The sequence below is a fragment of the Patiria miniata genome, unplaced genomic scaffold (genome assembly GCF_015706575.1).
Source record: "Patiria miniata isolate m_02_andy unplaced genomic scaffold, ASM1570657v1 HiC_scaffold_5, whole genome shotgun sequence".
NCBI lineage: Eukaryota > Metazoa > Echinodermata > Asteroidea > Valvatida > Asterinidae > Patiria > Patiria miniata.
The window spans coordinates 33,326,625-33,354,060 of record NW_024037072.1 but is presented as its reverse complement, the minus strand read 5'-3'; the positions used below and the strand labels follow the sequence as shown (position 1 = coordinate 33,354,060).

General features: G+C 40.6%; 2 protein-coding genes across 2 annotated transcripts; one reads left to right on the top strand and one right to left on the bottom strand.

The window, feature by feature from the left end:
• Window positions 1–527: 527 nt before the first annotated feature.
• Window positions 528–27,346, bottom strand: LOC119741041 (protein farnesyltransferase subunit beta-like). The gene is made up of 12 exons (XM_038216642.1): window positions 27,213–27,346; window positions 25,064–25,143; window positions 24,239–24,403; window positions 23,327–23,376; window positions 21,705–21,801; window positions 21,105–21,188; window positions 11,683–11,769; window positions 9,529–9,658; window positions 7,423–7,597; window positions 2,579–2,648; window positions 1,741–1,855; window positions 528–1,475 (listed from the first exon to the last, which is right to left on the bottom strand). The coding sequence occupies exons 1-12, from the start codon at window positions 27,303–27,305 to the stop codon at window positions 1,389–1,391; spliced, it is 1,233 nt and encodes a 410-aa protein (XP_038072570.1). The 5' UTR covers window positions 27,306–27,346; the 3' UTR covers window positions 528–1,388.
• LOC119741040 (spore wall protein 2-like) lies at window positions 13,022–20,330 on the top strand. Its single transcript, XM_038216641.1, has 3 exons — window positions 13,022–13,821; window positions 16,583–17,244; window positions 18,316–20,330. The coding sequence occupies exons 2-3, from the start codon at window positions 16,605–16,607 to the stop codon at window positions 19,299–19,301; spliced, it is 1,626 nt and encodes a 541-aa protein (XP_038072569.1). The 5' UTR covers window positions 13,022–13,821; window positions 16,583–16,604; the 3' UTR covers window positions 19,302–20,330.
• Window positions 27,347–27,436: the final 90 nt, after the last annotated feature.

Sequence of the window (27,436 nt, the reverse complement as noted above, 5' to 3'; positions counted from 1 at the left end):
CATGTACGTATAAATCACTGAGAGGTGCATGCACATACATGTACATGCACATAATGCCACTGCAACAAACACTGCTACACACTAAACACTTGGCTATTGACTCCTTGCATAAGTAATGGGAGGAATTGCTGACGGCCCTTAATGCTCTCGTGGAAATGCTGAAGTTTTGCAAGCTCATCAAGAACATATATGTTACAAGTACTTCGAACCATATGCCTGCGATACAGTGCACTCGTTTCTTACATTCATCCCGAGGTCAACAACACAAAGAGAGAACAACAGATTCTTGGTTGTCCTGGAACGTTACAAACGATCCTCGAATGTTTGTTTACTTTATTTATTTACTATTTTAACTGGGTAGTCCATTCAGTGGAACCCATAGGTCTCCCATGGGGCCCAGTAAAGAGAAGACAATATGAACAAATTTCAGTTTTAGATGTGGGAGGAAAACCCAAGAAGAATATTCTGAGGAAATCCCAAGGAATCAGGCAGGGACTGAAAACCCAATTCACATATTGGCCCGGGCAGGAATCAAACCCGGGTCACAGCGGTGAGAGGCGAGGAAAGTACCGCTACACCAACCTGACTGTAAGTCTGTGTGCTTAGTCGATGGGTGAGTGTTATATTATAGGAATAAAGGGAAAGACAATGCCTTGTCCTAGGATGTAATGGTAAAATATTACTTTGCGTGCTGCAGTGTGTTCCTCCCATTGGAGCTCTCATAAGTGGAAACAAAGCATTGTCTACTTTTCATACTTGGCGTTCACATCAAACATCCCTGCTTTTTAGTCAATAGCAAACTCAAAAAATTTGGACTGGAATTATAGCCTCATGTCTATGAATTATAGTCGCAATGAACTCAATAAACAATTACCTTTAGACTTCAAATATATTTAATTTTTAAGTTCACTTGAACTTTTCGCTGTTCCGCCGCCATACTTCTTTGAATGAACAATGCATGCGTGTGACGTATTTCCAACACTGACTCTGCTTCACGAGCAGGGTCTGTGGTGGCTGACCCGGGTGAGCCCCGAGAATGACGTCAGAGCTAATCGAACGGCACGGGGCTGACCCGTGTCGACCCGGGTGAGCTAAACGGACGCACCCAAAGATGTGTGCAGCTACTGGTAACCTAAACCAGGGACCAACCTCCGTAAAGCTGATGCAAATTTGTGGACTCAAACAGTCAGCCATCATCAACTAACGTACATTTGATCAGAATTATTCGAACAACGGTGAAACAGTCTTTGATCAAACTTGCGTGTAGTAAATTAAAGAGAGAACTGAGGTTGGAACTCTAATGCAGACGAGGGCAGACTTAAGCATAGCAGATACGGTGGGTCATATCTCTTCATCGGTCCCTGTGCACCTAGAAGATGATTGGCCCTTCATTTTGGTACAGCCAAGGTGGCAAAATACTGGTTGGCATGATAGGCAGGCTCCAAGCCTATATTGTACAGTGGATGGCTTTGTTTCTGTTGGGAGCAAGACAAAAGGTTGATTAAAAGAACAGGTTGTTAGTTTTGGAAGCCTGTTCTCTCCAATAAGACTTTAAAAAAAGCTTAAAATCGAACCTATCTATCTCAGATTAAACCAACTGCCTGGTTACTTGCAGAAAAACAGCCAAATTATTCCAAATACTTTTTTTCATAAAGAGAATGTGATGGACATATCAAGTCACACTCAAAATTTGAAACTTAATAGAATTTTTTTTTCCAAAACAACTTTTGGAAGTCCTACCAGTTCATTTTCAGGTGGTCCCATTAAGAGTTTGTGGGCCAGCTTCCCTGCAGCAAAGTGTTGAGCAACCGACAGACCACTCAGGCAGTAACAGGTGTGGTAAAAATCACGAGCCCTGCCAATGAAATCAATGAATAGATGCTAGCAAGACAAAATTAATTTTCAAGTACATGTACATTTTTTTGCTTCTTCCAGAGGGCCAGCTAAGCACCCTCTTTACACCTCACCAACTGACTGACTGACTGACTCCCCGACTGATTGTCAGTTATGACTTAGACTGGTTACCTTTCTCACTATCGCTTGTGACTTACACTGGTACACTGGTATGGGACCAGTTTTGTGAGGCCTGCCTGTTCATTTATGTGATGTAGCATAACATCATATTGTTGACGTCCCCTAACATGGTGCGGCCCCTAACGTGGCGCATTTTGATTTTTCGCCTCTAGCGCCTTGCTAGAGCAAAAGTTTTACTCAGCAAGCTCTAAATACTCCCGTTCATAAACCTTGAGTTTACTTTGTAGCTGTTACAAAGTTAAGGGAGAAAATTTAGTTTGGCTGATTTTCCAATTTTATTTTGAAGAGCATATAGTTGGATATGTGAGTGGGATAGGGCGTAATAATGATTTATCAGAATTGGTCAACTTTAAAGGAAATCCTAAATGTTCACTTGGATATTTTTTAGATTTGTTCAAATGCGCCACTTCAATTTTGGACCAAATTTCATTATTCACCAGAATTGAGCTTTCACCAGAATTTTGTGCTTTGGGACCAGCTTTAATAGACTTGCCTTGTCGTGTTTTTAAATAGAACAACAATCACAAGCACCACAAGAACTTACTTGCCAGGTTTGTCGACCAGTCCTCCATGTTTATGCTGACAGCACAAAAGAATATACTCCTGCAACGACACTGAAAAGCAAACACGACATCTTTTCTCACAAAACCAAATAATGCAAAGAACGATGTCATTAACAGCAGTGTGATCCCTTTGTAATTGTGCAAGACTCTGTTGATGATAAATGTCTATAGATACACTGTCGATGGTTTGTAGCACACAGTGTGTTGAGAGCTCTTTTATGCTTTGTGCAGGCGCAAGATATACCACTTATCAACCACTAGTTCGCCAGTGGTTCTTGATTGAACTTGATCCAAGTTAGTGTCATTGCTAGGTGTGTTCCTCTCAAACACCAAGATATACCACTTATCAACCACTAGTTAGCAAGTGGTTCTTGATTGAACTTGATTCAAGTTAGTGTCATTGCTAGGTGTGTTCCTCTCAAACACCAAGATATATCACTTATCAACCACTAGTTCACCAGTGGTTCTTGATTGAACTTGATCCAAGTTAGTGTCATTGCTAGGTGTGTTCCTCTCAAACACCAAGATATATCACTTATCAACCACTAGTTAGCAAGTGGTTCTTGATTGAACTTGATCCAAGTTAGTGTCATGGCTAGGTGTGTTCCTCTCAAACACCAAGATATACCACTTATCAACCACTAGTTCACCAGTGGTTCTTGATTGAACTTGATCCAAGTTAGTGTCATTGCTAGGTGTGTTCCTCTCAAACACCAAGATATACCACTTATCAACCACTAGTTCACCAGTGGTTCTTGATTGAACTTGATCCAAGTTAGTGTCATTGCTAGGTGTGTTCCTCTCAAACACCAAGATATATCACTTATCAACCACTAGTTAGCAAGTGGTTCTTGATTGAACTTGATCCAAGTTAGTGTCATTGCTAGGTGTGTTCCTCTCAAACACCAAGATATACCACTTATCAACCACTAGTTAGCAAGTGGTTCTTGATTGAACTTGATCCAAGTTAGTGTCATTGCTAGGTGTGTTCCTCTCAAACACCAAGATATACCACTTATCAACCACTAGTTAGCAAGTGGTTCTTGATTGAACTTGATTCAAGTTAGTGTCATTGCTAGGTGTGTTCCTCTCAAACACCAAGATATACCACTTATCAACCACTAGTTCACCAGTGGTTCTTGATTGAACTTGATCCAAGTTAGTGTCATTGCTAGGTGTGTTCCTCTCAAATACCAAGATATATCACTTATCATTGTTAGAACTACTTTGAGTTGCGCCGAAAGGTTGCACTCCCGTTTTCTGTCTGCTCTATGTTACTTTTGCAATCGTTTACCTGAGAAAAACCTCAACCTGTTACCTACCAGCTCTTCCATTGGTGATATGGATTTTGCTTGACACTTCTGAGTGCCGTTGGTAACCCTCATCTCCTTGACTCAGTGTTTGAACATTTTGCATGTGAGTCTACACTGCACCAGTGAGCCGCCATACTACTATTACAGCCAGCCCATAGCCACAACAGTACAGTAATCCCCATTGAATCTCTGCCTTCAGTCTTCACCACGCAGCATGACTGGGTTCATCTGCAGGCATGGGTAACTCTGCATTGTTCTCTATTGTAGTGATTCTATTCACATTGGGTACCATGAATTGTTTGCATCGTACATGTAGGTACCACTACAGGGGAGATGAACTCAAGCCTTTTAGCTTGGTCAAGAACAGAGTTTCTCCCGAGGTGTATGTGGCACTGAAAAACCTTGGGATATCCTCGTCGAAACCCACAAAAAGAGGTGGAAGGTCATGGGAAAAGAGACAGAAACGTATCCCTGTGATCATATCAAACACAGAGAGACCACAACAAAGCCAATGCTACAATGAGCATCCTATTTTCACAAACAATATCACCGTTCCCTTGATCAACACTCGTCATATACCACGCAGCAGAGTGGCGTTTTGGAACGCACACTCCATGATGAAAAAAACTACTGAAATCTGTGACTTCATCATGTCTGAAAATCTTGATATCCTGGCTATCACAGAGGCTTGGCTCAAGGGCGACGATCGTGATGCCCCCGTCTTGGCAGATATCATAAACACTCTACCAGATTATTGCCTCTTGAAGCTACCACGTAAGGGGAAATCTGGTGGCGGGATCTGCATCATTCTGCGTAAGAACTACAAAACCACCACCAAAGTCCACTCCTTCCAAACATTCGAATGCCTGGAGGTCACCATCAGCTCTCACAAACGTGACCCACTCACCCTGGTCACAATATACAGACCACCCATTGCAGGAAAAGGTCTCACTATATCTCACTTTTTCGGCGAGTTCTCAAAGCTCCTTGAAACCGTCAACCTCCTCACAAGTCATGCTGTCATCTGCGGTGACTTTAATATCCACGTTGACTGCTCACATAAGCCAGAAACAAAGTCCCTGAACGACCTGCTCTCTTCTGCTGGCCTCAAGCAGCTCATATCACAGCCAACCCATTCGCACGGGCATACACTCGACTTGCTCATCGTGAGTGAACATGAACACTGTGTTGAAGGTGTATCTGTAATAAACGCCATGCCGTCAGATCATGCATCTGTCACTTTCAGTGCTGCCCTCTCACGTCCTGCAGCCACAAAAACCAAAGTCCGTTTCCGCAACCTCCGGGGCATCGATATTACAAGTTTCAAGTCCGACATTGAAAACTCATTCGCTAGAGTAAATCAAACGGATAGCCTGGCTCTTGACTCCAAAGTCAACCTGTTCAACCACACACTTAAGACCACCCTTGACCACCACGCCCCGGTTAGGTCAACTGAGGTTCAGCTACGTCCACATGCCCCTTGGTACGACGATTCCCTGCGAGTGCTGAAACGCAAGAAGCGCTCAAAAGAGAGGAAATGGATGAAGTCCAACTTAGCTGTTGACCAATTAGCAATGCATCAGTCCCTCTCGGAGTACTATACTGCCCTGAAAGCCGCAAAGACACGATACCAACGACAGAAGATAACAAATAGCAGCCAGAGTGACCTCTTCCGGATTGTTCGGAGCTTGACATCAGAACAACTTCCTCAGGTCCTACCCCTCCACAACTCAAAGAAAGAACTAGCACAAAAGTTCTCATCTCATGCCAGAGGAAGCATAAAAATCCCCCATCTGACTGCTGGCGACTTCCAAGCTACACCCTCCGAATCAGTCCGCGATCTAGGTGTTATTTTCGACTGCCACCTTACTATGCGTCCACAGGTCAACGCTGTATGTCGAAAGGCATCCTTTGCTTTGAAGCGAATTGGCAAAATTCGCAGATCTCTCGATAAACGCTCCACCGAAATCCTGGTCCACGCCTTAGTTACATCTCTCCTGGACAACTGCAACTGCCTACTTACTGGCCTCCCAGACAAAGAAATTGACAAACTCCAACGCATCCAAAACTCAGCTGCCCGTCTGGTATCCCTTTTCAAGAAATGCAACCACATCACTCCAACCCTCAAATCCCTCCACTGGCTGCCCATCCGGCAGCGCATTCGCTACAAAACCCTTCTGCTTACTTTCAAGGCCCTAAACGGAACTGCTCCAAGCTACATTACTGAGCTGCTACAACCACACCATCCTCCCAGATCTCTCCGTTCATCTTCCCAGGGATTCCTCACAACAACTATACCAAGGACCAAATCATACGGCTCAAAGGCATTCTCACACGTCTCTCCCAAGTTGTGGAATGCCCTTCCATCCCCACTTCGAACAGCTCCAACCATAGACAACTTCAAATCTAACCTCAAATCCCATCTGTTTCAATTGGCCTACTCTCATTCACTGTAATTTTTGCTTACCTATGTTTGCTTTGTTAAGCGCATTGAGATTTCCCTCGGTTATGTTTTGCGCTATATAAGACTGTCTTATTATTATTATTATTATCAACCACTCGTTCACCAGTGGTTCTTGATTGAACTTGATCCAAGTTAGTGTCATTGCTAGGTGTGTTCCTCTCAAACACCAAGATATACCACTTATCAACCACTAGTTAGCAAGTGGTTCTTGATTGAACTTGATTCAAGTTAGTGTCATTGCTAGGTGTGTTCCTCTCAAATACCAAGATATATCACTTATCAACCACTAGTTAGCAAGTGGTTCTTGATTGAACTTGATCCTAGTTAGTGTCATTGCTAGGTGTGTTCCTCTCAAACACCAACGCGCAAGTTCGGGCAAGGACCATTCGTTGATTACTGGTTGATTTGTGATGTTAACTTATGATTGCGCACTAATTACAATGTGTAAATGTCTCTGTCAAACGCTGGTCAAAATGTCATCTTGAAACTCCTTGGTCCTGGCTCCCCGTTGTGCTTTATGATGTGCACAGCTATCAGTAAACTATGGTCAACCACAGTGCTTAACCCTCCTATTTAAAGAGTCAGCGAGTCAAAATTTCCATCCACTTCCCCTGCTATACTTTTAACACAGGCTAGTTACCAGCACAGATCATACATACAAGCAAGCACTGTGACTAGTCAAACGCAGTCAACAGACCATGAACAGACAAAGCAGGCAAGTTGTGGGCACAGCTGGCTTATCAATTACCTACAGTCAAAGCAAAGCTGTATCAAGTTACATAAACAGTCCCAGCCAGTCAATCTTGCTTTATGTAGGCTGGGAATACTTAACTGTTGAAAAAAGTTACTTGATTTTGACTGAAAGGACTACTTGGCACAGAATGTAGGTTTGCAGAGGAGGGCTAATCAAAATCTGTGCTGACTGAATCATGCACTGTCTTACATACATAGAATAAACAAAGGAGACACAAGTGGATTGTTCAGGTAAAAATTAAAATTCTTAACATTAAAAAACTGTTCTCTTCAAAGTAACACAAGTAAGACATACTTTGGTCAAATATCCAATCAGTAGCACTGAGCGCAGCATCTTTGTGAGCTCCTAGTATACTGTGGATGAGCGGATAGGTACCAGCCTGCCAGAAGGAGTAACAACCATCCACTAGCTTGTTGGTCCGTCCCTGGAAACCTCCTTCATACTTCATCTGTCGGTTGCTCAACCATCTCTGCCATTTTGGGGAGGAACACAAGAGCTCAACTGAAAGGCTACCTTGTATCTCATGTGATTGCACTATGTGAAGCCAATTTGATGTCCAAAATGACTCGCGGCAAAATGCTGGAGCCATTGTCTGTAATTTTTGAGCAGATTCGCTGATTAATTATGCAAGACAACCGCATCTTGACCTCTAGATTTTGGCCAATCAGCGGGCGCTTTCTATATCGGGTCTTCGGTCATTCACCCGTTGTCGCGTCACAGACATGGATACAAAAAGAAACCTAGACACAGCAACAAAGGCTGTGGTCACGCGCTCACATATCATGTTACGCGATACGCGCCTCGCTGTTGTTGTATTACAAATCACTGCATTTCAATTGGCCAATCAAACATTTAGTCCTGATTTAGGAATGAAATGACGTCATGATTTAGTAAAGTTGACTCCAATTAATCGCATAAATCTGCAAGCTTTGATATATCAGATTTTATACGGAGACTGGCTCCGTGGAAAACGGCTGATACTCAGACTACCCTCGGTATTGGAAGCTGACAAACTAGTTCCCTCAGCTTCCACTTGAAAACTAGTTTGTCAATAGCGTGTGTAAGTCTCGCCAGTCCAGCCATGTTCACTTTTTATGTAAAAATCATGGTACCAAACTCCAGTCACAGACTCCTGTGTCCAAATTTACCCATTTGTTATCTGCATGATGGATTGAACGGAAGTTGGGGTCAACAATTTGAATTTTATAATCGTCATGAATTCGCAATATTTTCAATTTGTTGTAAATTGTAATGCTTTCTTTTCAATCAAAATATCCATTTATTGCCCTTGATTGAATGGGCCCAGATAGGACACAAGATAAATGCAAAAAAATAGGATGTATGTTGTAGATCCTATACACAGTACCAGATGTGTTGTATTCTCGTAAAATCTCACTGGCTTTGAGGTCAACTTACAGGCTCTACTTTCAATGTTTCTAATATTTCTAATATCGACTATCCACCCTCAAACGATGCTATATTTGTATAATACTTGCCCAGGCTTGATGTCAGAAATTCTCACTTGACTCTGTAGCAGTTTTCTATGGTCTCAGGTCTTTACAATATAGACCTTAAATGCATTGTGGCCGAGTTTGAGAGCAATGATTCACTTCTCCACTTCTCGTCAGTGTAGTTGCATGCATGTTCTGTTCTTGATTTTCAGCCATGGATGCTTGCAAAATTCACCCTAGTAATGGCAGCAATTATGTGCCATCACCAACCATGTATCACTAGCAAGCAACAGGTACATTTCTATATATAGAAATGTAATTCAGGGAATTACAGCTCTCAGTTGTGTGAAAACAGTTGTGTGTGTCAAGCGAGTCATGTTAAGAAAACAATCCCATTCATGAAATGTTTTGTTTTTCAAACCTTGTGAGTTTTTTTGGAATGTCACAATGGCTTTAACCTCACCCGAATCTTACAGGAAACAAATTCACACTAGGAACCAGAAATGTCTGACGAGCTTTTGTGCCAGACAAAATGTACAAACGTGGTCAATGGTGATTGTTTTTCAGATATTTGGTCACTGTTTCAGACACTGTATGTAACCCTGTAAAAACAACATACGTTTCAGACACCCTGTAAACCTCAAATTAACCCTACCAAGAAATTGGCCTTGTTAAGCTTCTCACATTTCCAGTTGACTGACAGGCCAGCTTGTTGTTAAGCTTACACTTCAGATATTTTGAGGCTAACAAGATGTTTGAAACGTAAATGGTTTTAACAGGTTAATGGTTCAGACATTCAACATGTCTGAACTGTAAGATAAGATTATGTTTCAGACTTAAAATGTCTGAAACAGTTACAAAATATCCGAAATATCATCACCATTGTTCATGTTTCAGACATTTTGTCCGGAGCGAAAGCATTTCAGAGATTTCTGTGTCAAGGTCTCACCAGTAACGCTTCTGTGTCACATAGCCTCTCATGACCCAGCAGCACCAAGGCAGCTACGCTACAGAAGGAGTAGCCTCCATGGGCCTCCATACCTGGCTGTCCTGCAAAACCTCCCTCATACGACTGGCAACTATAGGATAGATAACCAAAACAAAACACAAAAATAGCCAACAACAAAGCCGATGAAAAGTCCATGTGTGGATATTTTTTTGTTTTAATCAAGTGACCACAAAGGGAAACAAAGGTTCAGATATAATAATTTGAACAAAGAAATTGACTGGAGCGGGGTTTGAACCTGCGACCTCCGGATTACCTTTCCAGTGCGCTACCATTTGAGCTATCTAGCCCTGTATGTGGGCAGTTTCCCAGTTTGTCAATATCGTTGTTCAAGGGCGCTAGTCAGACTTGATAACGACATAATTGGAAACCAGCCAACATAGGGCTGGATAGCTCAGTTGGTAGAGCATCGGTGCGGTAATCCGGAGGTTGCAGGTTCAGTCCCTGCTCCATACAGTTTATTTTGTATGTTGCTTTTGATCCTTTCTTAAGTTTACTTCTAAAATAAGGACAATAATGGAAAATATACAAATTTATGTTTATTTGAGATTTTGTGTAATTATTGCCTTGTTTTTCTTTAAGCTGTCACAATCAACACGGACTTTGTGCTGAAAGGGAAGGTACAAGTAGCAATGGCACATTCTTGGGCATCTCATGGCACCACTGAATTCAACCTTGGCATAAGACGGTTTTTGGAATTTGTTTTGAAATCACCTGTTGATCAGTCACCCAGGACAGCAGGAGTGTATTTGTCGTGTTTTTGTATTTATATTTAATTATTAAATTTAATTTGATGTAAGTTGTAGGTTTTTAAATTGTTAAGTTTGTCAACTGAAATGGACTACCCTAAAAGATTACAACAAATTAAATAAAATAAAGGTGTACATTTTCTCCCTTCGTTGTGAGGCCTACTTTCAGAAGGTGGACATTTTACCTATTTGTTTTTTACATTAAGTTACTGATTTTACTTGCACACGATTATTTCAATTTTTTTCACTGGCTCATTTTCTTGTTATTTTTTAAATGAATATTTTGTTGTTTTATCTCCCAGTTCATATTCCCTGTATTTCAATACCATTTGGCTGTTTCGCCAAATTGTCGAAAAAGCCATTGTTTTTGTTCTTTGTTTCGATTGTGAAGTTTAGGACACTTTTCCCCATGGCTGAACACCTTTTTTTGCTACATTCTGACAAGAATCTGAAACTGAACCATGCCAGCAAGAATCAATTTCTGTTCAGATGGCAAGAGTGTGGACATTTTTATAAACAATTTTAAAGCTATAGTCCATCATTTGCAGCTATCCGAAAAGTAACTGGCGTAATTATTGTTAAAAAACATACTTGGTTGAAAGATAGTAAGGGGACTAAACTCCCTGTGAAATTATTCTTTCTGGCAAGCTGTCATTTTGAAGTAATCAACGAAAGAAGGCCTTTCCAATGGTGCGTCTTAAAGCTATAGTCCATCATTTGCAGCTATCCGAAAAGTAACTGGCATAATTATTGTTGAAAAACATACTTGGTTGAAAGATAGTAAGGGGACTAAACTCCCTGTGAAATTATTCTTTCTGGCAAGCTGTCATTTTGAAGTAATCAACGAAAGAAGGCCTTTCCAACGGTGCTTCTTAAGACGCACCGTAGGAAATTTAAATTAGTAGTTCGTTTTGTTATTCGGCGAAGTGTGCGCAAGCATTGGCACGACGCACACGCGGTTGCTATAATTCGTCGGATCAGTGCGCGACATCGCGCAGCTGCAATCGGCTCAGTGAGAACGTGTCTCGGACGCCGAATTCATGCCCAATTCAAAACATGATTCAGCAACTTTTGATTTGAAATTGAGATCCTAGAATGCTGTTTTTCTCGGAATATACAGCTGAAGCTGAGCTGAAACTTCATTAGCTAATTAGGTTAGTTGTTCAATACCCTTCTTTAGATTTTGAGCACTTTTGTTGCACTTCAAACAAACAAAATGCACAAATTACAAATGATGGACTATATCTTTAAAGAAGCCATTTTTTGTGTGTTCAACCACCTTTCAAAACATTCCATGACCGATGGAGTTTTTAGTGAGCATGTGCCTCGCCAAGAAACTAATTCTCACCTTGCGATCCATTCGGCTGTGCCGTCAAACATTTCCGGCGTTGCCACATTGGTTATTCTGGCTGCTACAGCTGCACAGTAAGCACCCCTGCAACGAAAATCATCCAAATCAAAACTATCAATAGTATCCAAATCAAATCAAATCAATCAATATTATCCCAAATCAAATCAGTTGATATCATCCAAATCAATTCAAATCAATCAATATTATCCAAATCAAAAATCAAATCAGTCAATATTAGCCAAATCATATTAAGTAAAATTAACCTAATCAAATCAATCAATGTTATCCAAATCAAATCAAATCAAATCAAGGAATATTATCCAAATCAAATCAAATCAATCAACATTATCCAAATCAAATCGGTCAATATTATACAAAACAAATCAATCAATGTTATCCTAATCAAATCCACCAACATATCAAATCAGTCAATATTATACAAATCAAATCAATCAATGTTATCCTAATCAAATCCACCAACATATCAAATCAGTCGATAGTATCCAAATCAATTCAGTCAATATTATCCAAACCAAATCAAGTAATATTTTCAGAAAGCTTATTTTTTTAGTGACACTGATAGCCGGCAAATTTGGACCTAGCTTTAAAAAGACAGAAAAAATCATAATTTAAACAGTTCATTTTCAGAAAATTAAATGCTCTTTGCTGCATGTTTTGTTTTTGTTTCTTGCATCTATACTCATAGATATTTGTTTATATTTGATATTTGTTAAATACATGTATGTGAGGCGTTCTTGCAACATGAGACAGAAGTGGGCAGAGGTCGAATTGAGGGTTTGTTGGTATTAGGAAAGAGAATGAAATGCCTGTTGTCAAACAAGAGGTTGTGAACTGATCAACAAAACCACTGAAATTCACCCCAATAAAACAACTATACGGGTCAACTACTTTGCCACTTTGACCATGAAATTGACCTTAGAGCTTCACAAGTGGAGTACTGTCACCATGACAACAGCTACAACTAACTGAAAACTTTCCTGGGCCATAAGGGAAAAAAATTATGTGTCTTAAAGCCGTGTCCAGTTTTTTTTTGAATATTGGCACTGGTTAAATTGTAAGGTTAAATGTCTGTGAAACTGAATCATGCATGTTTCTTGTACATCTATGAGTTGGGTTTTAAATGAACAGAAAATGTCAACAAAACTATGATGGCATGAAAATATGAAACATGCCAACGATACTCATAAGTTGTAAGATTCAAGCTGATTCTAGGCTCAACTCATTATTGTGAGTCTATGATCACAACGTTTCGATAAAAGTCTTCATTTTTCTTCTGATTTCCTTCCCAAAATGTAACTATGCTTCCATTTTTTTGGGTGTCTACTCCACTAAACTACATTTTAATCCAATAAAAGTACATACAACCCTAAAACTAGACATTTTGGTTTCACAACTCCAGTAACAACTTTTTGAGTGATCATGGCCGATTGTCAATAGAAAACCATAAAAGAGCTAGACACCCATGAGTGACCCACAATAGAATTTAGGGGGAAGGTGCTCAAAAGTTCAGGCATTCTGGCACCCCAGGAGGGCTTAGTCGAAGCCCGCTGGTTCAGAACAAGGGAAAAAACAGCATTTATAGTCGCTCTACCGTGCAGTGATGTACCATGTACAGTACATGTAGCTATGCAACTCCCACAAAGGACAGTGGCTGCATTCAGAAGTGTTGAGCATTTAGTTGTTGTTTGTGTTGTTGGGAAGAAAAGATGTCTTCAAGAGTCCACAGAAGTGGCAAGAAGCGGCTGTTGGAAGCGTAAAGAGGTGTATGATGGGCTCTTAGAGCAGATTAGACACTTGTTGGAATTCCTGATAAGTTGCCAAGTGATAAATACTGCCTATCCAAACTGAGCACTGATCATCGGAGATTTTTTCCTCAAACAAGTGCATCTACTGCAGGACAACTCAACTACACGTCGTGAAACTTTTACTGTGGGACTCTTTGGAAGTTTTTGATAGTTTAACTTTTCCTGGATACCCAAAGTTGCTGTTGATGGTTATAAATTAAGAAAACATTGATGTATTTATAGCCACTGCAGTAGAATTTTTTGGGGGACAGTGAACAAGGATTTTGGAAAATAATGGTCAAGGTTTTATCAACTCGGGCAGCAATTTAAGGTAAGCATTTTGTGGTGTATGTGTGTTTCTTGTGCTTACTGTGATTGTGATATTAAGTAACTTTTGAAATACATATAATGGGTAATAACATATAAATGTAAAAATGTAAACAAGGTATAATTTGAAATTTGTTAATCATGTGAAAAAAAAAATTATTCATATCGAAATGGATCCGAGTTTAATTAACTACATGTGAAAATGCAAATATAGTTTATTTCTAACAAAGTTCAACAGTTCAGCTGTTACTTTTAACTGAAAAACTAATTAATGAGTAGAGCTGTGCACTCGAACTGGATACCCAAGTACCCGAGTGCTGACATGTCGTCTCTACTAGTCCAGTTGCTTTTTGTTTCTTCAAATTTTATTTTATATCAATGTACCTGCATCATGACTTCCATAGGCTGCATTAATTTGTTGATTATTTATTGCATGCTGGCTTGTCCTAGATTACTTACTATTCGGATGCACCACAAAAGTAATTTGTACCTTGCCACAAATGGACTCAGAAATGTTGTCCGAGTATAACTTTAGGATAAAGGTTTACGGTAGCATTGTTACAACTTTTTTTGTGCGTTTGTGAAGTTCTTAGAAGAACCTCACAAAGTTACAAAAAGAGATTTGTCATGGCGTTATCTGACTGCTATCTTCACCTTGCAAATCTTCAAGTCTTACATGTACATATGTAACTTTTGTCATCTTTTCAATCTTCCTTATAAACCATTTGTTACTATCTTAACATTTAAGAAGGGCATAAAGGACGCATGCGTTTCTCCGTCTAATAACAGCATTGCCTATACGAGGCTGGGGTTTTTTTTGGGGGGGGGGTAAAGAGTCTGTAGATTTTTTGGTACCAGTAGGCCGCATACATTCATCCGGAGATCACCAAAATTTTGGTTGTTTTGATTTTGTTAATAATAACCATATTTTAAATTTCTTGGTCGATAAAAATCCACATGCATGATGTCTCAAACCTGTGTTAAAAATCAGCTAGTTTTGCCCTGCCCATACATGTACTTGTACACATTTCAAGCCGTGATTAAAACTATCGATTTACTGATGGACTTTGGAAACCTGAATTCAGTGTCAGGAACCAGCAGGCATGGATGGGGTGGGGTGGGGTGGGGGGGGTCGAACCCCCCCCCCCCCCCCCCCCCCCCCCCCCCCCCCCCCCCCCCCGCTCTGACACCCCCAAAAAGTCATAACAAATAGTAGTTATAGTGATAATAAGAAAGATCATATTCTGCAGGGGTTAGTATCTGTATCTGATGGGCCTAAACCCCCCCCCCCCCCCCAACAAAACCACACAATATGTCAAATGAAAATGATGACAATCAAAACATGAAGTTGGTCTCATTCAGTCAGGCTGATCAGTTTTAGTCAGCATTACCTTACCAGCCCACCTCAGCATACATCATCAATAATTAGCAGGGATTTGACACATTCCAATATTGATTTCTCTTGTTGCTTGTACAAACACCCTTAGCTGTTACCCTCCTTACAATCAGTTCCAATGTACAGAGATTGGCGGCCCTTGGGTCGACGGATCGAGTGCTTATTGTGGGCCGAAATTATTGATTCCCCGCCGATAGAATTGTACTTTGAAGCCCAATCTTGCTGCAGTGTACACAGTATGCGTAACCTGTACCTTGCACGAGTGCAGTGCCAACAGTCGGGTCAGAAAATCATGCTGCCACTATGACCCTTGATGCTTAGTGTATCACTGGCATGTTAAAGTGACATGTTAGGCAGGTTGCAGCTGGCGTGACAAGTTCTTTTCTTCCTCCAGGGTTCATCCATATGGTAACACCTATACACTGTATATTCTAACGGAATAATTGAGCATACATGTACTGATTGCAGTGAGCAGTGAGCATAGCAGTGAGCAGTTTGACAAAAATTTGTTTTTCTATTTTTAAGTAACAAATGCCTTAACCACTATAGAATTATATTTAGGTTGTATTTTGACATATGTTTGTATTTTTGTAATGTGAACAAAATGATTGTGTAATTGACCCTCCTATGCAAACATACATTCTGTGCATTGTCCTTTCAGTCAAAATCAATCAAGTGACTGTTTCCAACAGTTAAGAGCTCCCAGCCTACATAAAGCAGGATTGACTGGCTGTGACTGTTTATAACTTGATACAGCTATGCTTTGACTGTGGGTGATTGATAAGCCAGCTGTGCCCACCACTTGCCTGTTTTTTTGTCCGTTGACTGAATTTGACTAGTCACAGTGCTTGCTTGAAATATGATCTGACTGCTGGTGACTAGCCTGTGTAAAAGGCATGGCAGGGGAAGAGGATTGATTTTTGACTGACTGTGACTGTTCAAATAGCAGAAGGGTTAATTACTGTACAGTGGGAACTGGTTTGGTAATTCACCGAGTTAGCCAGATGGATGTTAGGTTGCCCTGGGCAACTGAGCAAATGTGTCATCTTAACCCTAATATTTTCTGCAATTAAAATTATGTTCACATCTAATTATGGACCCAGTGCACGAACAGAAGATGACACTTTGTGAGCGAGCTCCGTGGCTGGGAAACAATGCACACTGATTTGCGCTTGTAGGGCACAAAGTCCCAAAAATGAACCTTGCTAAATGTGTCCAAGCTCGTATCATCTTTGTTGGAATGCCGGGCATATTACAATGGCAATTGATGTATTCCTTCCCCTCCTTACTCTATCTTTGTAACTGAGTGACAGAGTGCACCGAACATCTGAGAGAGAAATTCTAAAAGAATTATTTTTCTCCGTTCCAGGGTTCATAAAAAGGATTCCCCGATGGATGGCACAATGATATCTCTCTTCGGGGATTACAAGCACGGCAGGAGATTCAAGACAGAGCAATCACTCCGGGGTGGAATCCGCCAAGAGAATGCCGGCATCATGCCCACGCTGCTACCCAGAACTCTAGTGCGACATGAACATCGCAGGGGCAAGTCCTATCCCCAAGTTGAGATGTCCCGGCGACTGCGGTGCACGGCCACCCCGCCGCCATCCCTAGAATCTCAGTCCCTCCCAAAGATAAGCCTCCGAGGGAATGCCGCCCGACAACAGCGTCACCGCGGCAACCACTCATCCTCCAAAGGTAAACTGGGATTGGCCATCGGCATCCCAACCATCAAATGTCGCGCAACTCAGTCCCTGCCATCACTGTCCAACTCAAACTCCAGCGGCAAAAGCACTGGAAAGAGAACAAGGAAAGACCAGCAGAGGAGTTCGACCTTTGACCTCTTCCAGACATCAAGACAAGGTCGGCGAACGGCTGCACACAGCCAAAACTTCAGCTGGGACTTTAGCCCCCGGACTGAAGTTCCAAAGACTTGCATGGACATTGAGAACAATCGTCTTCCTAAACATGGCGAAAGGAAAGTGGAGACTTCTAGACCGGTACACTTGTACATGGGTGTTGAAATGATGGGTAAGAGATGGGTACCAGCTAACAATAAAAAAGTTGAGGTCACTCCAACTTTAAATAGACCTAAGACCTAATGACGTCACACTTTGTTTACATGTGCACTTTCCTATGAGAGTCAGGTGGGATGCAAAACCCACCTGGCTCTCATATGAATGGGCAAATAAAACAAAGCGTGACGTCATGAGGTTGTATGTCTATTGTACCAGTTCACCAAAAATAGACGGCAAAAAATCTGTAAATTTTGTCATTCATTATTTGCTTTCATACAGGTTTACCATACAGGGTGAGTAAAAAAAAAAAAACCCAAATGTCGGGACTATTGTTTTATCTAAGTTCTGCATGTAGTACTTTTAAAATCTCGGATTTGAAAGCCCAACTCATAAGCTTTTTTTTAGTACAAGAATCGTTCAAATCACTTATGTACTTTTCAAGTTACGGAATTTTAAACACAACCACCGTTTTAAAGTTCTGTCCACAGATTACAAAAAAGGTTTGCGTTCTTTCAGCAAAACGAAAACAATTCACACACATCCCTATGTGATTTGTTTTCATTTTGCTGAAAGAACACTGAACTTTTTTGTGATCCGTGGACAGAACCTTAAAACGGTGGTTGTGTTAAAAATTCTGTAACTTGAAAAGTACATGAGTGATTTGAATGATTTTTGTACTAAAAGAAAGCTTACGAATGGGGCTTTCGTATACTAGATTTTGAAAGTGCTACATGCAGAACTTCACTAAAACAATGGTCCCGACATTTGGGTTTCGGGGGGTTTTTTTCCACTCTGTATACATGTACAATTGTACATGTACATGGCCACACATTACTTGTATGAACTTCAATCCCCGCAAAAGCTTTCATGGTAACAATACAAAATACATATGTATACAATGAGAAGTATGTATGTTACATACTTCTTTTACTTACTTACATACATCTCTATTTGGATTTATAAAAAAAAAAACACTTGTTTCACTTTTCAGGAATTTAAATGGTTGGCAAACAAAAACTGTACAAGTACTTCAGTCTCTTTTGGTCTCTTTCATAACCAAAGGTTTTTTTTATGTTAATAACAGACAAACTCCTTGAAAAGAGGAAGGGGCTCCGATCAGATGAGATGCTAAATGAACTTATTGGACTACCTCCCACCAAAATGTCGGTATCTACAAGTCGTGATAAGAAAAGACCAAAGAGAGATGACATTCAAAAACATGAGACAGTTAAAGATAGAGAGAGCCAGGATGCACGGCAACATCCGAGGGATGTAGACGATCATCAGAATGCATCAAACTGCAAGGAGGTAACAACCAAGGAAAGTCCTGGCGTTGAGACACATGTCAAGACAACTCCTCAGAAACAGCCACATGATGGAGACCAATGTACATGTAGCAACAAGATGGAGACAAAAACAGGGACTGCATCTGGGAAACTGGTGGGGGAGGAGGATCACCCTGGCAACGAGATGGAGGGGGAGTTCCAGGATGAGGAGGAAGAGGAATTGGGAGGAATTGACGATGACGAAGGAAGCAATGTGTTTGATGGATGCGAAGATGATAATGAGGAAGATGATGGTGAAGAAATCGAGGAAGACGATGGTGAAGAAATCGGGGATGATGATGTTGATAGTGATGATGAAGGGAGAGGAACGAGCCAAGATGGGGATGAAGAGGATGGAGAGCAAGAAGAGGAGTTTGAAGATGCGGAGGACTTAGAGGATGGGGAGGCACAGGGGGACAGTGAGGCTGAAGAAGTTGAAGAAGAGGAATTTGAGGAAGTTGGGAATGATGAAGATGATGATGATGATGGAGAGGAGGCTGAGAGGCAAGATAAGGATGAAGATGATGATTACGATGCTGCAGATGATGATGAGCTGGGGGAGGGACAAGGAGGGGATGGGGATGATGATGATGATGATACTGATAATGATGAGGATAATGAAAATGATGATGAAGAAGATGGGAGGACGGTGGGAGAGGGTGAGAAGGAGGAAGAACTGGATGAGCTAGAAAACAATGATGATGAAGATGACGACATGTCTGATGGTGAAGATGATGACCAATGAATAAAACCTTCATATTTACATGTACATAGAGCTGTGTAGCAAGTCTTTTAATCAAGTCACATAATTTAATCACAAGTAAAGTCACAGGTTATTGGAGATTATGACAATTTTTCTTGTGACAAGACTCAAGACTGCAGAACTTGTGATGAACTTGTCTGTTTGTTGGCTTTTGAGGATTTTACTACAACTCTGCTTTTATGCAGTTGCATTATGTTATATTATATTTCTGAAATATTTTAACATTTATAAATATGATTATCTATATTTTGCATATGTATGTTCAGACAGCTAGTAATATTATGAAAAGTACAATTCTCAAAAGCAGCAGAGTTACTCAACATGTAAAGTACATAAAATTTCAACGGTCACTGTTGGTTGTACTCAGAGTATTCGTTTGCCAAGCAAACAATTTGCATATTAACATGAGGATGATGTTAAATTCAATACATTGGTAAAATCCTCGCCTCTTTTTTCTTTAAAACCAAATTTCAAAAACAAAAGAATCTAAATTTACATGAAAATAGATGTCTTGATGGCTGAATACATGTAGAAAACGGTTAAAAATGTTTTTTTAAAAGCCACCTCATCTGATTTCTGAGGCAGCAACAAAAAACTGCTGGCTGTTCAGATTAGAATTCATACTCGTCGCGAAAGCAAACGGGATTGCAATTTGTGCCGTCACGGCAAGTGTTTGCGTCGTGAATTCGCAATTTCATTTCAACTCCAGGGAATTTTTCAACAACTGTTTCACGACGTCAAATGAGTATGTAAGTGTAAAGCGATGTTCTGGGATTTCAATGCAAAAGCTCTTCATCTGAAACAGACTCCTGTTCACGCAGACTATAGTGGTCACTAAAAAATGTTCTATAACAAGTGGTTTGGCTTTAAACTACAGTTATGTACATGTAGATCAAAAAGGTTTATCATCACATTTTCCAAGTGTTGTGCATATATATTTCCAATTTGGACTGAGATTTCAACCAGGAATAAAGACTGCAGTGGACCAGTTGTGCATTCAGATCAATTTGACCCCATTTATATTTGACCCCGATTAGACTTGACCCCAATAAGATTGGACCCCATTCAGATTTCACCCAATTAGAGTTGGCTGCTAGAAGTGAGGTCGCCATCAGCCATATTAACACTCCAAGAACAATAGATTTGTAAGGAAAGATATTTAATTTAATTTACAATTTTTACTCAACAAATTATTACGTTTTGTTTTCAAAAAAATTAAAATGGCAACAAAATATATTTTATATAAAATTTCTGTTTACAAAAAAAAGAAGCAGTTTTGTATACAGTCGAGTCTCGTTAATACAAACTCGTTCGGACCTAGCCAGATTGTTTGTTATAACAGAATTTTGTATTAAGAGGAACATCAGTCCCATTCATTGTGCACATAAATGCACAGTCGGGACTAAGGCTTTGTGTTTGTTACAACCAGAATTTTGTATTAACAGAGTTTGTACTAACAAGATTCGACTTTCAGCCTCAGGGTACTCTGTTTTCATTATTTTGAACAATGGGAGTAGTTGAGGCTGGTTCCCTCCCTACATTCGAATGGAGGGATCGGAAACCAGTGCGTAGCTTCACTTTTCTGTGCAGCTCGGAATGGATGACTGAGCTATCCAGATTCTTTAAATGGAGATCGATGGGTGTAAAACATATACAGTGTACGTACATGTGCATGTGCACATGTACATGCATAACGATTTTTCCTTCGATGGCAAAAAAACAAGCACCCCTCCACAAGTAAATTCTGAGTGTGAACCTGTATGCAATATTCGAGTGAAGACTTACCTCACGTCAACCTCGCCACCATCATGCATGCGAAAAGCCCCCTCTGGTGAGCGCATTCTCATCAGAAAAGACTGTAACTTGGGTCTGCAACAAAGTATTTACAAACATAGATGCATGTTAACCACTTTGCACCGGGATTATTTTGCCAAAAATTTCGATTTTCGCAAAAGGCACAATTTTCCAGCCAACTTCTGATATACAGCCAAACGCCACAAATACTGATTCGCAAGAGTCAATTCAACAGTATTTGTACGATATTTCTTGCCAAAACCTCATATGTTTCAATACTCCGAGGTGTGCACTGGAGCCTAAATTGTACAACAATAGGGCCGTGCACAACAGCAAATTCAAGATCAACACACGGTCGGCCTCCACAGACTTCCCGACTTTGTGTGTGTGTACTAAAGGCACAAGGGATTAGCGTGTTTAGACATCACCCGGAGGCGAGTCAAGGCAATCTTGACGTTTTAACCAGTCAGCCTTGCCTGTGTATAAAAACAGCCAGTGCGTGCTATCACATCCTCTGACGCAAACTGGTTAATGACATTACAGCACATGCAGTAGTGGGTCCCCAGATTTGCAACTGGTCTGTGCTCTCACCTGTCGATAACCTGATAGGCTTCTTGGGTGCCTACTGTCATCAAGGCCAGGACCGCAGCGTATGTGGGAGCCAAGTGGGCAAACTGGTGTGGACCTCCTAGAAAATAAGAAGTTAGATACGCAAAAATTCAACTCAATTCTGGCATCTGATTATCAGTGTCTGTTACCTGTACAGGCTATTCCAAATATTAAGCATCTGATTCTGCTAAATGCATGAGCTGAATTTCCAAAAAAATTCATATATAAAAACTTATTAAGTACGGTCTTGCTTAAGCCAATATATATTAGAAGCTGGGTTCGACTTTGGCGGTAGCCCGCTAGCCAAACTATTACTTAAGTAGCCCGGCTGGCGAGTCAAAAATTATTGGGCTATGGCAAAGATGGAAGGACAGGAAGAAAAAAATCATTACATGTAAATTCAGAAAGCAAACCTGATCAATTTGTGTCTAATATTATTAACTGTTTAGGGTTAAATTATTAGATCTGTTTTTCAAAAACACTGACAAGATTGCCTCAGGACACACGTTTTAGATGTATGCACATTGTTGTTTATGAGACACTCTATAATTTATAAAAGAAAAACATGCGGGCTAGTGAAAATGCCCGCGGGCTAGTTAAGAGTCCGTTTCAGTAGCCTGGCTGGCTAGCGAAAAACAAGTGCGATTGCATGAAATGATACAATTACTCACTTCAAGGTCGTAATTGACAATTGACAGCCCCTACCCTAATTTTTTTATGGGAAAAAATGAGAACACAACACCCAAAACCATCAATTACTACCTTGTACCCTTGACTACACGCAGACGCCTCCATATGATCGTACACAAACAAAATTGCCAAAAAACAAACTCCCTGCCTACCTACCCTATTTTCGAATGCCATGTAATCGGAAGCAGAACTATCTTTTTTTGGCCTCACCCCTATAGGCCATGGAGACTCGTAAACCTGACACAGGGCCAGAGGCAGGGGTAATGTATAGTTACAGGTGTGTAGAAGTCCCTAAGTTCCTAGCGCATTACATACCACGTGACTGTTACATTTACCACATTTTCTTGCCTCCATGCACACAATATTCATAAAGAACTCCACGAATTGTTACAAACAATTGTCAAATATTTAATGTATTTTGTTTGAATTTTTTGGTGGACAGTTACAATTTGGTACTGACAGTTTTATGGGTCACTTAGGGGGCCAATTTTTGGTCAATTATTTTGGGGAACCGATCAACCGACACCCGAGTGACTTATAGAAGCTCTGTTGCCAGAGCTTAAAAAGTTAAGGTCAAACCCTGATTAAACTCATCAGGCTGTGTTTATTTCCAGTTTGCTTGGCAATAAATGACCAAGAATGGTTTCTTTTACGCTTGAAACTTGATTGCAGGTTTCTACCCAGTTAATGCAATACCCATTTATACTCCTGGGTTGAAAGAGGTAAGGCAAGGTAAAGTGGCTTGCCCAAGGACACAACACATCCCCGGGACTTGGATTTGAGCTACCGACCCTCTGATCAAGCCACAGACCCTAACCACCAGGCCACACTACTCCTCGACAACTTTGCTAACAAGAAAGACAATAAAGAAAAATCTGCGAGTTAATCACTGTGAGCATTCATGTATCTCTTACCCCCAAATCCACCTTCAGGATGCTGGCATCTGGCTAAAAATGTCACCACCCTGGACAAAAAAAGAGAAGAAAATATAATAATCCTGACAAAAAAAGTTGACTTGTGTGTGAGTGAAGAGATTGGGATGATCAAATCACAATCTTTACTACTGAGGACAATGTTTTCATTACACCACTAGCAACAAAAATGAAAGAACTGGATCCTTTTTTGTTCCTGAGCAGGATTCTTTACTCCAATTACGTGCTTGCATGTGCATGAGGTTTAATATTACGATGTTTGTAACACTGTGAAAATGCTACAGCCACTGAGTTGTTCTCAAGTTTCATTTTGAAGGTTTGTTTCAAACGGTTAGTGGTTTCTTCACCATTACGAGATGCATTGTCCACAAAATTGAATTATGGTGACTGAAATAGTCTACCTGTTGTCTGCAAGTTTTAAATATCTCTCAGAGTGTTCATATTATTATGCCAATTACACCACTTCCAATTAAGAATGTGACTTTACGTTAAATTTTGTAAACGTTTAGAAAATATTTTCAGAATCGTTTAAACGTTTAGCTATTCACAAAGGCTGACACATGTTCATTATGTCCGCAGACCGGTGTGATTGACATTATAAACCAACAATGGCAATCATTGAAAACGTAAAAACTTTACTACGTGGGCCCCGAATGTAATCAAGTGTTGAAGTGCTTGGAAGGTTTAAATAGGTTTGAAAACATTGTTCATTATTTGTGCTATGTAGATTTAACTCAAAGGAAGACTGTGTGACTGTAGGTCCCTTTTTATAATTTGCTTTTCGTTTAAACGTTTGTGGAAAATTTGTAAACGGATTTAGAAATGTTTACGTTTAAACTTTTAAACGTATAAACGTCACATCCTTACTACCGGGAAAACCCAGCATGACTTTACCCCGAGCTGGCCTCTGGCAGGACTGGCTGATCCAACAGGTGAAGACTGTGCAGAATCCAGTAGCAGATCCATGGTCTGGAGGCATCCAAGCATTCATAGGACTCGGACAGTGCCACCAGGCCTTTCAACAGGAAGTTGATGTGGCGTTTCCGATGCAACCTGGGCCTAGCCAAAGAAATGATCAAAATATTAGAATCAAAATTCAAATAATGTCAACTATGCTTTGACTTGCTCTTTGATAAATGCCATGGTCCAGTGGTTACGGTGTTTGACTCCTGTACGAAAGTGCGTGGGTTCGAACCCTGCCAGAAACATGGTGTTTGTGCCCTTGGGCAAGACACTGAACTACAATTGCCTCTCTCCACCTGTGAGGGTAGAGGACCGAATATGCACTGATATATCGGCTGCCGCGTGGTCTCGTGGTCTGATGAACAGGGGAATAATTGTAAAGCGCTTTGAGATTGTTGATACGATGGAAAATGCTATGTACGCTCTTCAATTTTTTATAAACTATAGCCTACGATTGACTATGTATAGGGTAAAATAATCAATAAAAAAAATCAATTTTAGATTGGGAATAGACGCAGAGAGAGACAGAAAATGGGACGTCTGTTGGAGGTTTGAGATGGGAGGGGGGTGTATGGAGATTAAAATTCTTCCTTCTGCAAAAGATAGTCTGGTTCCAAGAGATAAAGATCCTGACGTTGAATATTGTCAGGTCAGGGAATTAAACAGTTGACTGCTGTGACGATAGCCACTGCGTTTGATTAAATAGGCCTACATCAAAATGAAATAAAGGAAGGAAACATTAATCGGCCAGCTTACTTTGTCTTATCTGGATGGTCATCGTCTCTAGACAACAGGAACGTCTCAAACATTTCAGCCACAGATTCTTCCACATTAATCTGCATGGAAACATGTTTATAAATTTTACTTGAGTTGCATAAACAAACACACAGCTACAATGCTTAAAACAAGCGTCTATCCTATCCAGCTACCAAACCACTTCATTTGGTTCACAAATCTAAAACCTCGCATGGATTCGGCTTCGATGGAAAGAGTGAAATATTCTTCTCACTCCCAACCCCTAAATTTGCATCTTTAGTATTAGGCCAAGTAAACAACAACAAAAATTAATATTTAGTTTTTCTTTCGTTTTCGTTATTATCTTTGTGCATTTTTTTTTTCATCTTGCATCAGCTTGGTTTATGACTTGCATTGGTTTTATTAGTCTTTTGTCTGTGTGTCCAATTGTGTCTGTCATTTTGTTCTTGTGATTATGTTGTATAGTCTGTCCAGGCTGTTCCACCTACAAGACTTGGCTTATGTGAACAGCCGTGTACTCTCCTATAATACTCTTTTCTTAATTTCATTTTCTATTAATCTTCATTTAAATAATTAGATTCAAAGCATTATTGTGTTTCTGGTGGTAATTACCTTCATATTTTTTTCCCATTCATTTAAATATCACTGTATTATATTATCCAACTTTGTATTGGTTTATTGGCGAAAGTGTCAACTGAATTGAATTTATGATCATATTCTCATTTTGAGTTGATCCTTTGTTGTACAATAAAACTCCTGTCCCTGGTCATGCGGGGGAGTGTTTCAGCCTACTTGTACAATGATAAGTTAAATGAAAATGGAAAATATCGGACCTAAAAATGAAAACCTCTGGTTATTAAGTCAGGCAGTCTTTCCAGCTCTATACTGGTGAATCTCCATGAGCCTAGCCCTAGTGAGCTGAATATTTCCAGCATGGAGGTAGGAAACATGTTTCGGGAATAATGTTGCAACCTGACGCGCGCCACTTCAGGGGTTGTGTACAAAGTCTATGGAGAGTCAAGAAAATTTTCGAAGTATTTCCTCAAAAATTGTAAATGTTTCTCAGTCCCAGATTCATGTCTTATCATCATTTTTGCAATGACTGACCTTCATTGAGATGATATATGAAGAAAAAAAGTGCGTCAGGTAGCAACATTGTTTCCCAAAATCCACTTTTTAAATTATTTGACCTACCAAACTAGTTGGCGACATTAACACAAAATGCAACCACGAAAATTAAGATGGCAATCACCGTGCGACGTACCATGAACGCGCAAGGTGCGCTGAATCGCACGGCCCCAACCGTAAAGTAAACCGCATAGGAAAATCATAATTTCTACCCCAAGAAACTGTTCAAAATTACAAAAAAGGGGCACAATTGCAGAATACCCCGCCACTCGATCTATCCACCTCGTAGCCGGCTACGAGGTCACGGTTGGTTGACCTCAATAAACATTCTCAGCGCTACTTGTATGTACTATGCGTCATGCTCCATTGCACTCCCACTTTGTAACTGCGTAGCCGCCAACAGGGTAGTTGATTTGGACTTAGAATTTTTTCAGCAACTCCCATTCCTTTTGTGTTGCTTCGTTCTCAAGCATATTCAAGGGGACTCCCACTCCGTATCCGCGTAGCCGCCAACAGGGTGGTTGGTTTGGACTTAGAATTTTTTTCAGCAACTCCCATTCCTTTTGTGTTGCTTGGTTCTCAAATAATGGACCCCCACTCAGTATCCGCGTAGCTGGCATGGACTTGAATTGTTTCTTTTCCAGTGATTCCAACCTCGTGATTCCAGCCAGAGAGAATTTAGGGGTGTATTTCCGAGTGGCGGGGTATTCTGCAATTACTCCAAAAAAGGGTATCACTAGAATTGAAAGAAGTCTGCTCTAGGTGGAAAAAGGTCATTTTTGGGTAATAAAAAACACCCTTGACACTAATTGGATCGAAACTAAACAGGGGTCCTACACTACACGATCGCCAAAAGGGTTGAGCACGTTGAGTTGTTTTTCGCCTGCTGCACCAAGTCCAAGTTCAAGGCTGCAGTCACTTTGCAAACTCCCCGCTCTCGTTTGCTGTGAAACAGTAACCCCTCAACACTCAAATCTATCGACATTATCCCCCTATTTCAGTCTGATACTCAGTGCTTTACCTGCTCATCTGAAGAATGCGTACGGACTCCATCATCGAGAAATCTCTGATACTCCAAAACCTCCGGATCCGCAACACACCTGGGGGACGCCATCTTGTTTCTTGACAGCCTGCACACTTGACAGACGTAGAGGGCGCTGTACGCGTACACTCTCGCCAGCGCTCCCAGTTTTGCAAGGACCCACATGTGCTCCTTGCAATTGAAAAACCTAAGCAGTTGCAATA